The 12,428-nt window shown below is 38.7% G+C and overlaps 1 protein-coding gene across 1 annotated transcript in view; it reads left to right on the forward strand.

Annotated features, from left to right (window-relative positions):
* The window catches only part of LOC123982177, a 38,190-nt gene that overhangs the window by 8,590 nt on the left and 17,172 nt on the right, over positions 1 to 12,428 (forward strand). Inside the window, exons 5-12 of the mRNA XM_046067598.1 lie at positions 1,512 to 1,732; positions 2,572 to 2,607; positions 2,747 to 2,895; positions 4,501 to 4,672; positions 5,698 to 5,748; positions 7,684 to 7,798; positions 10,490 to 10,557; positions 12,172 to 12,263. Of these exons, the coding sequence (XP_045923554.1) occupies positions 1,512 to 1,732; positions 2,572 to 2,607; positions 2,747 to 2,895; positions 4,501 to 4,672; positions 5,698 to 5,748; positions 7,684 to 7,798; positions 10,490 to 10,557; positions 12,172 to 12,263 (904 nt within the window). The remainder of the gene's footprint in view (positions 1 to 1,511; positions 1,733 to 2,571; positions 2,608 to 2,746; positions 2,896 to 4,500; positions 4,673 to 5,697; positions 5,749 to 7,683; positions 7,799 to 10,489; positions 10,558 to 12,171; positions 12,264 to 12,428) is intronic.

Here is a 12,428-nt window from a genome sequence, read left to right on the forward strand (position 1 = left end):
AAGAAAAATCCACAGTTAAGGCAACAGGATTAAAAATTTCTGTAGTCCTGTATCAGTTTTGGTCACTTTGGATTGTTTGTTTTGTATCTGCATATCCTCAGAGCTCTGACTGGATTTATATTTATCATCATTAAGCTCTTGTAGCTCTGAGTAACTGGAGATACGTCCACCTGAAACGAGTATACAGGGCTTTATTTTCTAGATTATTCCCATACAAACGCATCTCCGGCTTTCCTACATAGCATAAGGACAGCCCTCCTGCTATTGAAAAAGCTTGCTATGTCATCGCTGCCGCTGGTTAAGTTGATAATTAACGGCAGGCTAAAACAGCCCTCAGCCCGGCGGCCAGTCCGCAAGTTTAATTTCCACAGTGTCAACTTGTTTACAGTGTTGTCGGTCAATGAGCAAACACAGTGTGCAGTTTGTACTCATGGGGGCATAGTGTCAAATTGAAATTCATTTGTTATTTCAGATTCATTTCAACACTACAATTTGTCAACACGCCAGAGCGGCTAGTGGGAGTGACAGTGTTACCCGCCAGGGCTGAAATCCACCCACATTTGGCTGGTTTTCGGGTGTTAATGTCAAGCCCTGTACCCCAGTGAAAATTCATGAACATATGAAAAAAAAAAAAAAAAAATAGACAATGCCATCATCGTAGCTGATTTTTCACAGTATACCGCCAAATTCCCACGGACATTAATATTATTCCTTTTAAATCTACCGAAGTTGCACCTGCCCCAGACTTTTATTCTCACACACACGCACTTACACCTCTGGACTCTCACTGCAAACACACCGACTTGCCCCGCATCTCTCCGTCTCTTTCACTTTCATCAGCAGCCTATCAAATGATTGACACTAACATGTTAATGAACGCAGTCTGTGTTCACTGTTGTTTTACCTGGTCAGTGCGTATAAAACATCCACCGTGTCCGCCGCTTGTAACATAATAGCAAGTAAAGTTGTGTTAGCGCTAATATGACAAAAATTTTATTTGAATATGACTAAATTTACTCAAGTACTGTATTGGAGTACTTTTAAGGTACTTTATACTTCATCTCCACTACATGTCAGAGGCAGCTATAAAGTAGTTACTAGTTACAATATGATCAGTAATTAAAATTATCCCAACATACTCCAACAGTTGAATTGGAATAATTTTGTAAAAAGTGAACTTTTACTTTTATTACGAAAAGTGCATGTAGCTGATAATATTTAGGCCCTTTTCTTAACTAACGCTTTGCTGTTGTAACAGATTACGTTTGCAGTCTGGTGTTGAGACTTTTACTTAATAAGAATCTGAGCAACTCTTCCCTCACTGCTGGAAAGAGATGCTGCTGTTTTTTAATGTAATGTTTCAGTACTGTGAGCACCACACACAAAATGTCCCTTTTACTGACGTGGCATCAGAAATCTCAAAGACATCTCAAAACCTGGACAGATAAGACCAAAACTATCTAGATACCACATTAGAACTGCCTATAGGCTGTTTGCTTTTTGTTAACCAGGCATCGTCTATGTCCGAGACACAACCCGTGGAGGGCTCTGCTACTACCCAATCTTCAACAATGGCATCAACGGGGCGTTCTGCAGAACAGACGCAGGCCAGACTGCTGCCATTATCTTCCTGTTTGTCAACCTGCTTGTGTATCTGATCGGAGCTTTAGTCTGTCTCAAGCTGTGGAGACATGAAGCTGCACGCAAATACCGGGAGAGGTACGCCCAGGAGGTAAGATCCCGGGCCAGCTTCATGTTTTTGTTTTGATTCATTGTGTTTGTTGTGGCGGAGTTCCTGGGATTCCCCGAAAGCGTTCAGGAATTCCTCGAAATCATTCAGTGATTCTTCTTAAGCTTAAAGGATTTTTTTCAGCAAGCCACATGATTTGCACACAGCTGAGGAGGAGTGAGTGGAGTCTGTGAGTCCTACCTGTGTGCTGGGGCTTCTAACTGTGCTAATTTCACACACTGTGCACAATAAGAAAGTCCTGATTGTGTCTGCTTTGTGTTAATTTGGTCTCTTTAAAGCAGTGGTTCTCAAACTTTTTCACATCAAGGACCCCTACACTGACACAGATTAGACCAAGGACCCCCATTTGATAAGCTTCCCAGGATCACCGATCTGATAGGATATTGGCTTTCAGATATTTTTTACAGTGTATGAATCCCATGACCAAAAGAATCACACATGGTGTTACTTGTGAATGAAATTATAGTGAAACAAAAATAATTCCCCTTTTTGCTGGGGTCCCCTTGGGACCCTGGGGGTCCCCGGACTCCACTTTGAGAACCACTGTCTTAAAGGAATTGTCCAGCATTTTGGAAAATAAGCTCATTTGATACCACTCAAATATCTGTACTGTCAATATGAAGCTTTTAAAGCTCACTAATTACTTCACTTCATCTTGTTCAATTAATAAAAAAACCGTTTTCTACAGATTAAACAAACAACATGTTGGCTTGATTTTGGGCAGTGTATTTGTAAAAATGTCCAAACTGTTCCTTTTAATAGTAAATCATCATTATGAGCTACATGTTAATGGGATGATATTTTTCTTCTTGTACACACAGATGCAGCCTTCCGATATAAGAGCTGCGCAATCACTGGTGAGCATCCTGCAATACAATCTGTATACTCAAGATATACAATAATCATGAAAGCTGCCTCCCTTTTATTTTATTCAGAGGCCAAGTCTGCACAGTTATTCTGACATAGTTGTGTTTTTCTGTTGCTGTCTCTCATCAGATGGTTCCAGTTTCAGCTCCAGAACAGGACCAAGGCTCCTCAGTCATTCCCATCCAGGCTGCTCCAAAAGCAATTCCACCAAAGATTTTGCAGGGAACTATACCATCAGGGCACATCCCAAAACCTGTTGTTGTGCCTGACTATATTGCGTAAGTGTTTGGGGGGGTGCATTCTAACATTAGCTTAGCTCTCCTTATTAGCTGGGCTCCTTGCATGCTGGCTAATAACATTTTTTAATCTGGGTCTCCAATACTGACAGTATTGTGTTGGACAGATTTGTGCAGCGGTGCTCCATCAGGGAGAGAGAGCGAGAGAGGTACGGGTGAGTGACGGAGAGGAAGTGCTGCTCGAATGCACTACGGCGCTCTGCAATCAAATATGATTTTTAACAGGCTTAAAAAAAAAAAAAGTCAATCTGTGGCGGTCAGCCTTAATATTGTGGGGGGGCCGCCACAAATAAATGAACATATGGGAAACACTGGTGCTGCTTACATATTGGTTCTGTCTTGCCTGTCACTCTGTTGTCGTTTATTGTTTCCACCGGACACCCAAAATGCTGCCACACAAACAATTTTAAAGGGGTATTTTCACCCTTACACTCTTGCAGTCTTGCTGATACCGTGAGACAGCTTTTCACCTCGATTGTATCATTAACGTTTTAATATTGGGAGATCTTGTAGGAGGAGATCTAGTCACACCCCTAATGAGATGTGAATCCTAAGAGAGGTAAATATAAAGTGCGGCTGCTTTAGTTTTGGTCCGGTTTGTGTTTACACCAACTTTTTACAAACTAACCATGTAAACATAAGGTTATACAAACTGACAGTGAACGAATTGATTGGACAGATCTGGTCACCGTATTATCAGAACCCACTTGAGGAAATCAAACAGGCCCTTAGTGCTTCTTATATGTGTGTATTTATGTTCTGTGGTGTCACAAAGAGCTCACAAAGAAATAACTGATCATCAGTATTATTAGACTTCAAATCGACCGTATGTTATAATAATGAAATACAGGTACAGACCGGGTGATAACTGTGGGATTGCTCACAAATTTCTCGATGTACTTAACGATCAGCCAAAGTACATTTATTACAGTTTTAACTACTTTTGACTGAACTCATGTGCTGACGTGCATACATGTTACCACGCTTACCAAATGATTTGCCCAGATATGTACAGTATGTCGCTTAGACAGATTGCTTCCTGAACAGTTCACAGCCCACGGATGAATTTAGCTAAAACTCGCATCAAAACATCCTGCGGTTGGTTTGTTTGCTTGGAGTCTGATCGTTTTAAAGTGGTCTTGGTTGAGTTGTTGTGTCAATTAACAGCTTTCACACCAACCCAAGTGCAAACGCACCTGAGTTTGTTTTAACTGTTGCCAACAGGTTTGGCGTGAAAACACCCAAAGATATTCGAGGAGCTGGAACCAGTGACTGTTATTGATATTTTTGATAAATAATTGACACATACAGTTAATCTGTTACACAAGTTCTGTCAGTCGAATAATTGTCTCAGCTGTAATATAAAGGCGACAATTACAAAAACATTGAGACTTTGACCTTTACACTAAGTAAACATAACCAGAAAAGCTTCCTCCACTCCCTTGACATTACAATATACAGTATTATGACCATATATGTCTGTTCCTGCTTTTGTAGGTATTGAGTAACCTCTGCATGTGTAGCTTGGCCTTACAGTTATGCACATGTAGTACAGTTGAAGTGTTATTCTCTTCCTCCATCCTGCAGTAAGTACCCAACGATCCGGTCAGATGAGGAGCGGGACCAGTACCGAGCCGTGTTCAACGACCAGTACGCAGAATACAAAGAGCTCCACGCAGATGTGCAGATTACTCTCAAGAAGTTTGACGAGATGGATGCCATGATGCGCAGTTTGCCCCAGAACCCTACCAGCCAGATGGTGATTGGTTACGCACATCTCTTAAACTTTCTTAGTAGAGAAGCCACAGTTGATTTCGTCCCCAGTGTCAGTTTTTATCTGTACTCTATCTTCATTCTCTCTGTTTACCTTTTTTGTCATGACGCGGCTCTCACCCTCTCTATGCTTGAGTCACTGCAAGGCATTTCTTCAGTGTTGTTACATGAAGAGATATAATCAAATATTTGCACAAATGTGAGGGGAGTAAGCGCTTCAGGGAGATACTGTATCTATCCGCTGGACCAAATTATACCTGAGGTCAGATTTTGTATTTGTATTTTTAACTGTTGGTTTTCAGATATGCCTGCTACTTAAAGAAACACCCCCACCACACCAAAACCCGAACGCATTGCCATGGTTCCCTGATTTCATTTTGCCACACAGAATGGCTCAAATGGCTACCTGAATCAACGGCTTTGTGTCACAAGTAAACAAGACACAATGTGTGCAATCAGCATAGTAAAAGATGCAGACTAATAAACACACATTTCTCACGGTGTGTTGGTGCTGAATCCAGATGTGAAATGTGTTTTTGCCATCGTTTAGAAGCTGTCAGAGGTTAACAAAAAAAACTTTACCAAAAATGAAAAGGTCAAAAGCTGATGAAGAAGATCTGTGGTCCAGTGTGTCGCAGCACATTGGACTGTGCTGATATACAAAAGTTTCATTTCTGCAATAAACCACATTTCACACAAGGACACATTCCTTCTGTGTTTGGTTTTATGTGAGTGCTGAGGAAGCATTTTGGTCAGAGACTGACTGCATGTCTGGAAAATTGCACCGTGTGTTTTTTGTTGTAAAAAATAAGCCTCATTTCCCCATCGTGTAGCTTCCTCTGTTTACACTTCCTGTTCCCACTGAACTTCCCCTCCACCCTCAAATTCCTTCTCTGATCCATTCAGAATGGTTTTCATCAGCATCATTGCACCTAATTTCCATACATGTAAAAGGCTTGTACTGTATTTCACTCAACATACGTGTAAACCAGTCTCTTTTTCTTTTTATAGGAGGTTGAGCGCATTAACAGAATTCTTCAGGAATACCAGAGGAAGAAAAACGTGAGCCTTTTGTCTTGTCGATGTTTTGTATACACTGTGTTTTGTACATAAGGTTCAGTTTTATCTATAAACATTTACATCAACGGCGTTGTGTCTGTAAGTGGCTATATTTTCCACACAGAACCTTAATACTGTGATAGATTAAAGGACAAGCCTGATGGTGTTTTATATTTTTGTTATTGTCAGCAAATACCATGAAATAATCAAAAACAAAAACTGTCTTAATAGTTTTTCTATTCCCTACCGTGCCTGTGGCTCTCAGCTCTGAAATTAAAGTCTTTAGAAAAAGCTCACAAATATATAGTTACATATTTTTTAAAAGGCTCAAAAATTACTCAAAAGCTGTGGTTGAATCCACATGTGGGGCTCGAGTGAGTATTTGGGGCAGCAGGACGGTGTATGTGGGACTGAGTCAGAATAAGCTACAGTGAGTGTTCATGGTGATGAAGGAATATGTAGCCGTGAGGCTCACTGATGGGTTTTTAATGGAGCTCTATGGCACAGAGGAAGAGGAGATTTAAGGCTTTGGATCACGGACAACACTTGTTGGTTTCGGTCTTTTCATGTGAGTTGTTGACAATAAAAAAAAAACTGATTTTTCCGGTCCATTCCCAGGGCATCAAATTCCTACGCTTTGTCACATCCTTTGGCGTCTGGTACTAACACACATTGCACCCTTTAGCGTCATTGTTCAACACTAAAAGTTGGCCCATTATAAATAACAGAAAGGTTGGATTGTAGGGTCAGAAACCAGACTCAGCCAGGAGGCTGAGTGAAACAAAAGTCAACATTGTTGGGGTTTTCAACATGGGGTCAGGTTTAGCTGAATATCAAATATATTCTAGAAATAAATACAAATATGAATATTTGTATTATTTGCGGGGTGGTGATGGCGCAATGGCTAAGACACATGCCTTTGTTGTGAGAGACCCAGCTTTAATTCCCCACTGTGACCCATCTACCAATGTGTCCCTGAGCAAGACACTTGACCCCTCGTTGCTCCAGAGGCGTGTGACCTCTGACATGTATAGCAATTGTAAGTCACTTTGGATAAAAGCGTCAGCTATGAAGAGATGTAATTGTATTTAAACATTCGTAATTATAATTAATAAATACGGGGCACCACCCTGGAATCAGGGACCAACAACTAGTCTAAAGGGTTTGTGCACTTATAGGTGGCAAACAGAAGGCTGAATCTGTAACCAACTCTTACTACAACATTATACACAAATAATCACAGACAACTACTTCTTAAAATTATATTAAGATTTATTTAACTCAAGCATAGATCAACAACCTTAGCAAGTAAATCACTATTAACTATTTTAAGCAAAAAGGAAATAAAGCCAATAAAAAAAATCCAGAGAGTTTATAATCTAAGCAATACGGTTACATCTCTTATGTGCAACGGGATGTCGCAGGTTTTTGACATCATTTTTGGGCCTACATGGAGCCCTCATGCAGGCTTTGGTCGGCTTCACTGTTCGATCTCTCGCTTACCCCCTTGGACAAGCCGCATGGCCAGGCTTTGAGCCTTGCTTTAGTCCTCCTAAACCTAACCAACTACTTTTGGTGCCTAAACCTAACAAAATTGTGACGTTAACCACTAGTTTTATTCTGAAAGTGTGGACGTACATTGCATATTTAATCTTGCTAACTTGACATCAGGACCGTACATGTGGAAAAACGGGACTAAAGGGTAGCAAGGGCGTTAAAAAATGACGCCAAGGGGTCTTGACCAAGCGTCCATATGTGACGCCCTGGGATGAGAAGGGGTTGGAATATCACCAACGTTATCCCCAAAGTATAATAGTAATGAGTTACTGCTTCTGAACAGTTTAAATAACACAGTAAACAGTCATTGAAGTTAGAATGTCTGAATTTAAACTTTTAAATTATTTTCCCCCATCTGTGTTTCTGCATTACCACTATCAGGACCCTAGTTTCCTCGAGAAGAAGGAGCGCTGCGAGTACCTGAAGAACAAACTGTCGCACATCAAACAGAAGATCCAAGAATATAATAAAGTCATGGAGTGGAACGACGGATACAGCTAAACATCTGAGGCATCGCTAACATAACCACAAATACGGAGGTAATGCTGACAGATGAGCAGAACTGGGGGTGAAAATGACATTTTAAATGGAGGGTTAAACCCTGTCAAGACCACATCCTGTTGTTTTTGTTCGTTTTTGTATATCTGTTCCGCGGTTGTCTGGGAGCAAACATCTATCAGCAGTTTTGTATGTCTCTGTTCATAAAAGCAAGTAGAACCAAAGGGTTAGAAGGTTTTATACTTAAAGGATTCATTCAACATTTTGGGCAATACTCTTTCTGGTGGAGAGTTAGATGATAAAATCAATACCGCGCTCATTTCCTTTGGATAACTATAAAGCTTTGTGCAGTAACCAGTTAGCTTAGCTTAGCACAAAGACTAAGCAAGAGGCAAACAGCTAGCATTGGCTCTGTCCAACGAAAACAAAGTAAGCCAGCGAGCACCTCTAAAACGCCCAAATTTATCGGATCTTTTACTTAAATTACCAAAAGTAAAACTACTCAATCAGAATGGCCCATTTTCAGAATCTTGTATATTATATTTTTGCATTATAATTATTGATATCTAAATGTTGCAGCTGTAAAAGTGGAGCTGATTTTATTATTTTAAATACTACTATAGCTTTGTGAACTCCCCTCCACAGTTGAGCTTTAAAGATGGTGGTGACAGAGCCTAGCTAGCTAGCTGTTCCCCCCTGTTTACTATCTTTTTGCTAAGCTAACTGTCTCCTGGCTTCATATTTAACTTACAAATCTCAGAGTGGTATCCTCTCTACTAGCTCTGTGCAAGGAGATAAGTGAGCAACATTCCCAAAATGTTGAACTCCTCCTTTAAAACTGTAATATGCAAAGAGCTCGATGTACTGTATGTGTGTGTGTGTTATACTGTGACTATGATTGTAGCAGAGGCTTTTCTCCTTAATTTCTCAAACGACACTGGATATCTGACGTGAATGTTTTCGTGTGATCAGTGGGAGATGTAAAAGAAAAGATGCATTATTTCTGTCACTGTTTACGTCCACTCAACGTCCGCTTGATTACCTTTCTGTCAGCCTTCAAGTTCGTCAGTCTGCATAAATTTAACAACTACTCAACTGCCTGAAACATAAACCACATCTTGTCCTGACAAATCTTCATCTAGAATGTTTCTTGAACTGCTGTGACACTTGTTTGAATTGTTTTAATTTCACTCTTTTTATATTTTTATATATATATATATATATATATATATATATATATAACTTTTTGATAAATTTCTCGATCTGGAAAAATGCATGTCCTATAGAAGACTTTTAAATTTTGTATGTTGCGCACTTGGTTCTACCATTTCCTAGATTAAGTTTTGTACTTTATAGTCACTTAAATATCCTAAGTGCCTTCATTGTATCTTCTTTGTACCACTTTACACATTGGACCTCTTTATTGAATGAAAGTGACATTATAATGATTGTAAATGTCCATATTCTTTCATCATTGAAGTGATAAATTGGTGCTTTTGTGTCATCAATACAGTTCTGTTTATGTACTGATAATCTGGTGTGACTTTCCTTTATTCAGCAGCATGCAGGCACAGTTTTGTTTTACTGGAAAAGGGAATAAGAAACACAGGGATGCTATGTAAGACTCAGTAAAGTAAAGTTAAATAAATAAAGTTAAAAAAAACTAAAGTTGAGCTGAAACCAGCAGTTCTTTCATTTATAGCTGACACAGAAAATTAATCATTATGATAAGCATGGAGAGTTTTTTTTTTTCCTGCAGACAGGAACAGACTTTTTGAATGTGACGAATTGCTGCTTTTCTTTGTCTTGTATGAAAGTGAACTGTTTGGATTTTTTTGGCAAGCCAAAAGAAGCTATTTAAATATGTTGCTTTTATTTGTATTTGTGATCTGCATTTTTCGAATGACATTTTACCAAACCATTCATGGATTAATAGAGAAAATAATCGCGTTATTAATTTGTAATGGAAATATTTTTTGTTGCAGTCCTTTAAATAAATATAACATTCACATGATATTAAACTGGTACTGCAGCGTTTGATATGAAGATACTTGTTAAAGCCTCTTTCTTTTCCATCAGTCATTTCCATTGTTTTGTCTGTAACCTAAAGTGTGGAGCCCCAAAACTAGCAAAATGTAGTAAAAGGATATTAGAGAAGTTAAAAATATAACTCAATATATCTATAAATATTTTTCAAAAAAGTATAAAATTTTGTTTGGTCTTTGCACACATTTTTTTATTTGTGTATTTCCTCCCAAAACTCCTCACATAAAGAAAATGAAAGGGCTAGAAAATGGGAAACTAAAATCGGTTCAATTTTGATTTATTTTATCATATTTATGTTTCAGCTGCAGCACAGTCATCCTCACTCAAATGATGAAATATTCACATCATGTCCAGCATGATAACTATGATGGGAATGTTCCAATTCGTGCGACTACAATATGAAAGATTATTGTTCATTGATCAGTTTAGCTTAAACTGAGTAGCTCACAGTGTTTTCAACTGTCCTCAGAGTCACAGTGTTATACCCAAAGAAGGACATAGAATTATTCTGTGCTCAGGAGAAATCCACGATGCCCGGAGATAACTCTCTGTCCTTACAAAGATAAAAAAGCAGTCATGTTCAAGATCATGTTTCGATTAAAAACTAATAGCCTATCTAACCGGGATCTCAATGTTTCTAAAGATTGGCTCCGCAGGAGGGGAGGAGTCAGAGAGAAACTGACGGTTGTCCGACTTATCCCGTGGTTCACAGTATCATTTACCGCAGTTACTGATCTAGGGTTTATCTGAGTTTCCCTCGTCTCTCAGCGTAACTTACTTAATTTTCACAAATCTCGCTTTCTGAAATGGGGCCCAGGGGGTGCAGTGAAGAAAAGAACAAAAATATTTGCCTGCAGGATTTAAGCTCTAGATTTAATACCATATTATATATTATAAATATTATACAGTTTTTATGAACAGGATGACATCCAGAATTCAACAAGCAGAAGTTTATCCACATATCTCAGTTCAAGAATAAAATTAATCCACAGTGAGAGTGTACGTTACGCTAAATTGAGCCTACAAAGTGCAAATAGTTTTTTCTCCAAAACTCCTCCCGGACTCTGTATAATAATTGAATTAACAATATTATTGATAGATATTTATATTCAGTTGAGTTTCTGACTTGTCTGATCAGCTATTACATTTAGTCACTCTTGGGATTCCATACATTCTTAATGAGAAGTCCTCCTGAGCGGTAGAAACACATTAAAGTTCAGTAACATCTCTGAATTAGGCTATTTGTGAGACATTATAGGATTATTTACCTTCATCAATTTCCCTTCTTTGTGTATAGTAAATGCTGTTGCTCTGCATTTTAGAGAAAATAACAACTGGTGTCTTCTACATTTACATCAACCAAACATTGTTTGCGCCTTCTGGCCTTTAATGAATAACTTTTTTCCTTTTCCTTGAAGACAATGAGAACTGTGTTGTTCAGTTATGTGAGACCTTTAATAGCTGCAGGGGCCGAGAGCGGAGCTCACCTGGGTGGGTCTGGATTGTTTTTATCTGCAGCAGCAGTTTCAGGTGAAACATTTCTGGTGGAGCAGAGAGAAGAAAACACCTGCGGAGCGACAGGTGAGTGTGTCGACTTCCGTCTGAGAGATTAGCACAAGAGGCTTCTGTATTTTTAAATCCCTAAAAACGTGTTACCTGTTTTCAATAGAACAAAGAAAGGTGTGTTGGTATTATGGCTTAAATCAATTATCTCCTTAAAAGCAGCTTCACTTCAATTTATATTGCGTCAAATGACAACAATCTCACAGCGCTCATAAAAGAGCAGCTCTAGACCATATTCTGTGATATTATTTACAGAAACCCAACAATTCTGACCAAGAGCAAGCACTAGGCAACAGAGGCAGGGACAAAACTTCATTTTATAGCTCTGCTGTCAAAGATACAGGGCTAAATTGTGTGAAAAGGGTGGAATTTTATTTTATTTTTATTTATTTGGATGGAACAGGAGTATTGATGGTTTTATAGCTCTGATGACACAAATGTAAAGTGAAGAGATATTTCAGTTTGAGCTGATTCACAGCGGCCGAGATGGAATTGAAGAATTGCCTTTTAAAATAACACAGGATGTTAGGATGGTTGTAGTAAGAATTTATAGTAAACCTGAAACGTCAAATCGATTTGATGTTTGACAGAAAAATAATCTGCAACATTTTATTATTATGGATTCACCGTTTTAAGTCATTTTTCAAGAAAAAATGGCAATTAATCAGTGATTTTTATCTTATTCTACATACCGAATTATCACCTCTGAAAAAATATTTATTACTAAGTAAATCTGTCCTAACAGTATAAATCCTCTTCCAGGTTCATTTCACCAAACAGCACCCAGTGGATCCAGCAGTAATGTCCTCCGAACCCAAAGGGAGTCCACCTCCCTATGAGTCAGATGTGGAAAAGTGAGTCTCTTTCAATGCAGCAAACCTTCCTGTTGATCTATATTCACTATATCAATATACAGACATGAAAACTCTCGATATGGAAGCAAAAGAAAGCCGCAACAGTTTGAGTTTTTTTTAAATTATGTGAAATGTGACCATTAGTGAATTCTTTATGTTGAAAAT

The sequence above is a fragment of the Micropterus dolomieu genome, linkage group LG13 (assembly GCF_021292245.1).
Source record: "Micropterus dolomieu isolate WLL.071019.BEF.003 ecotype Adirondacks linkage group LG13, ASM2129224v1, whole genome shotgun sequence".
Classification (NCBI taxonomy): Eukaryota; Metazoa; Chordata; class Actinopteri; order Centrarchiformes; family Centrarchidae; genus Micropterus; species Micropterus dolomieu.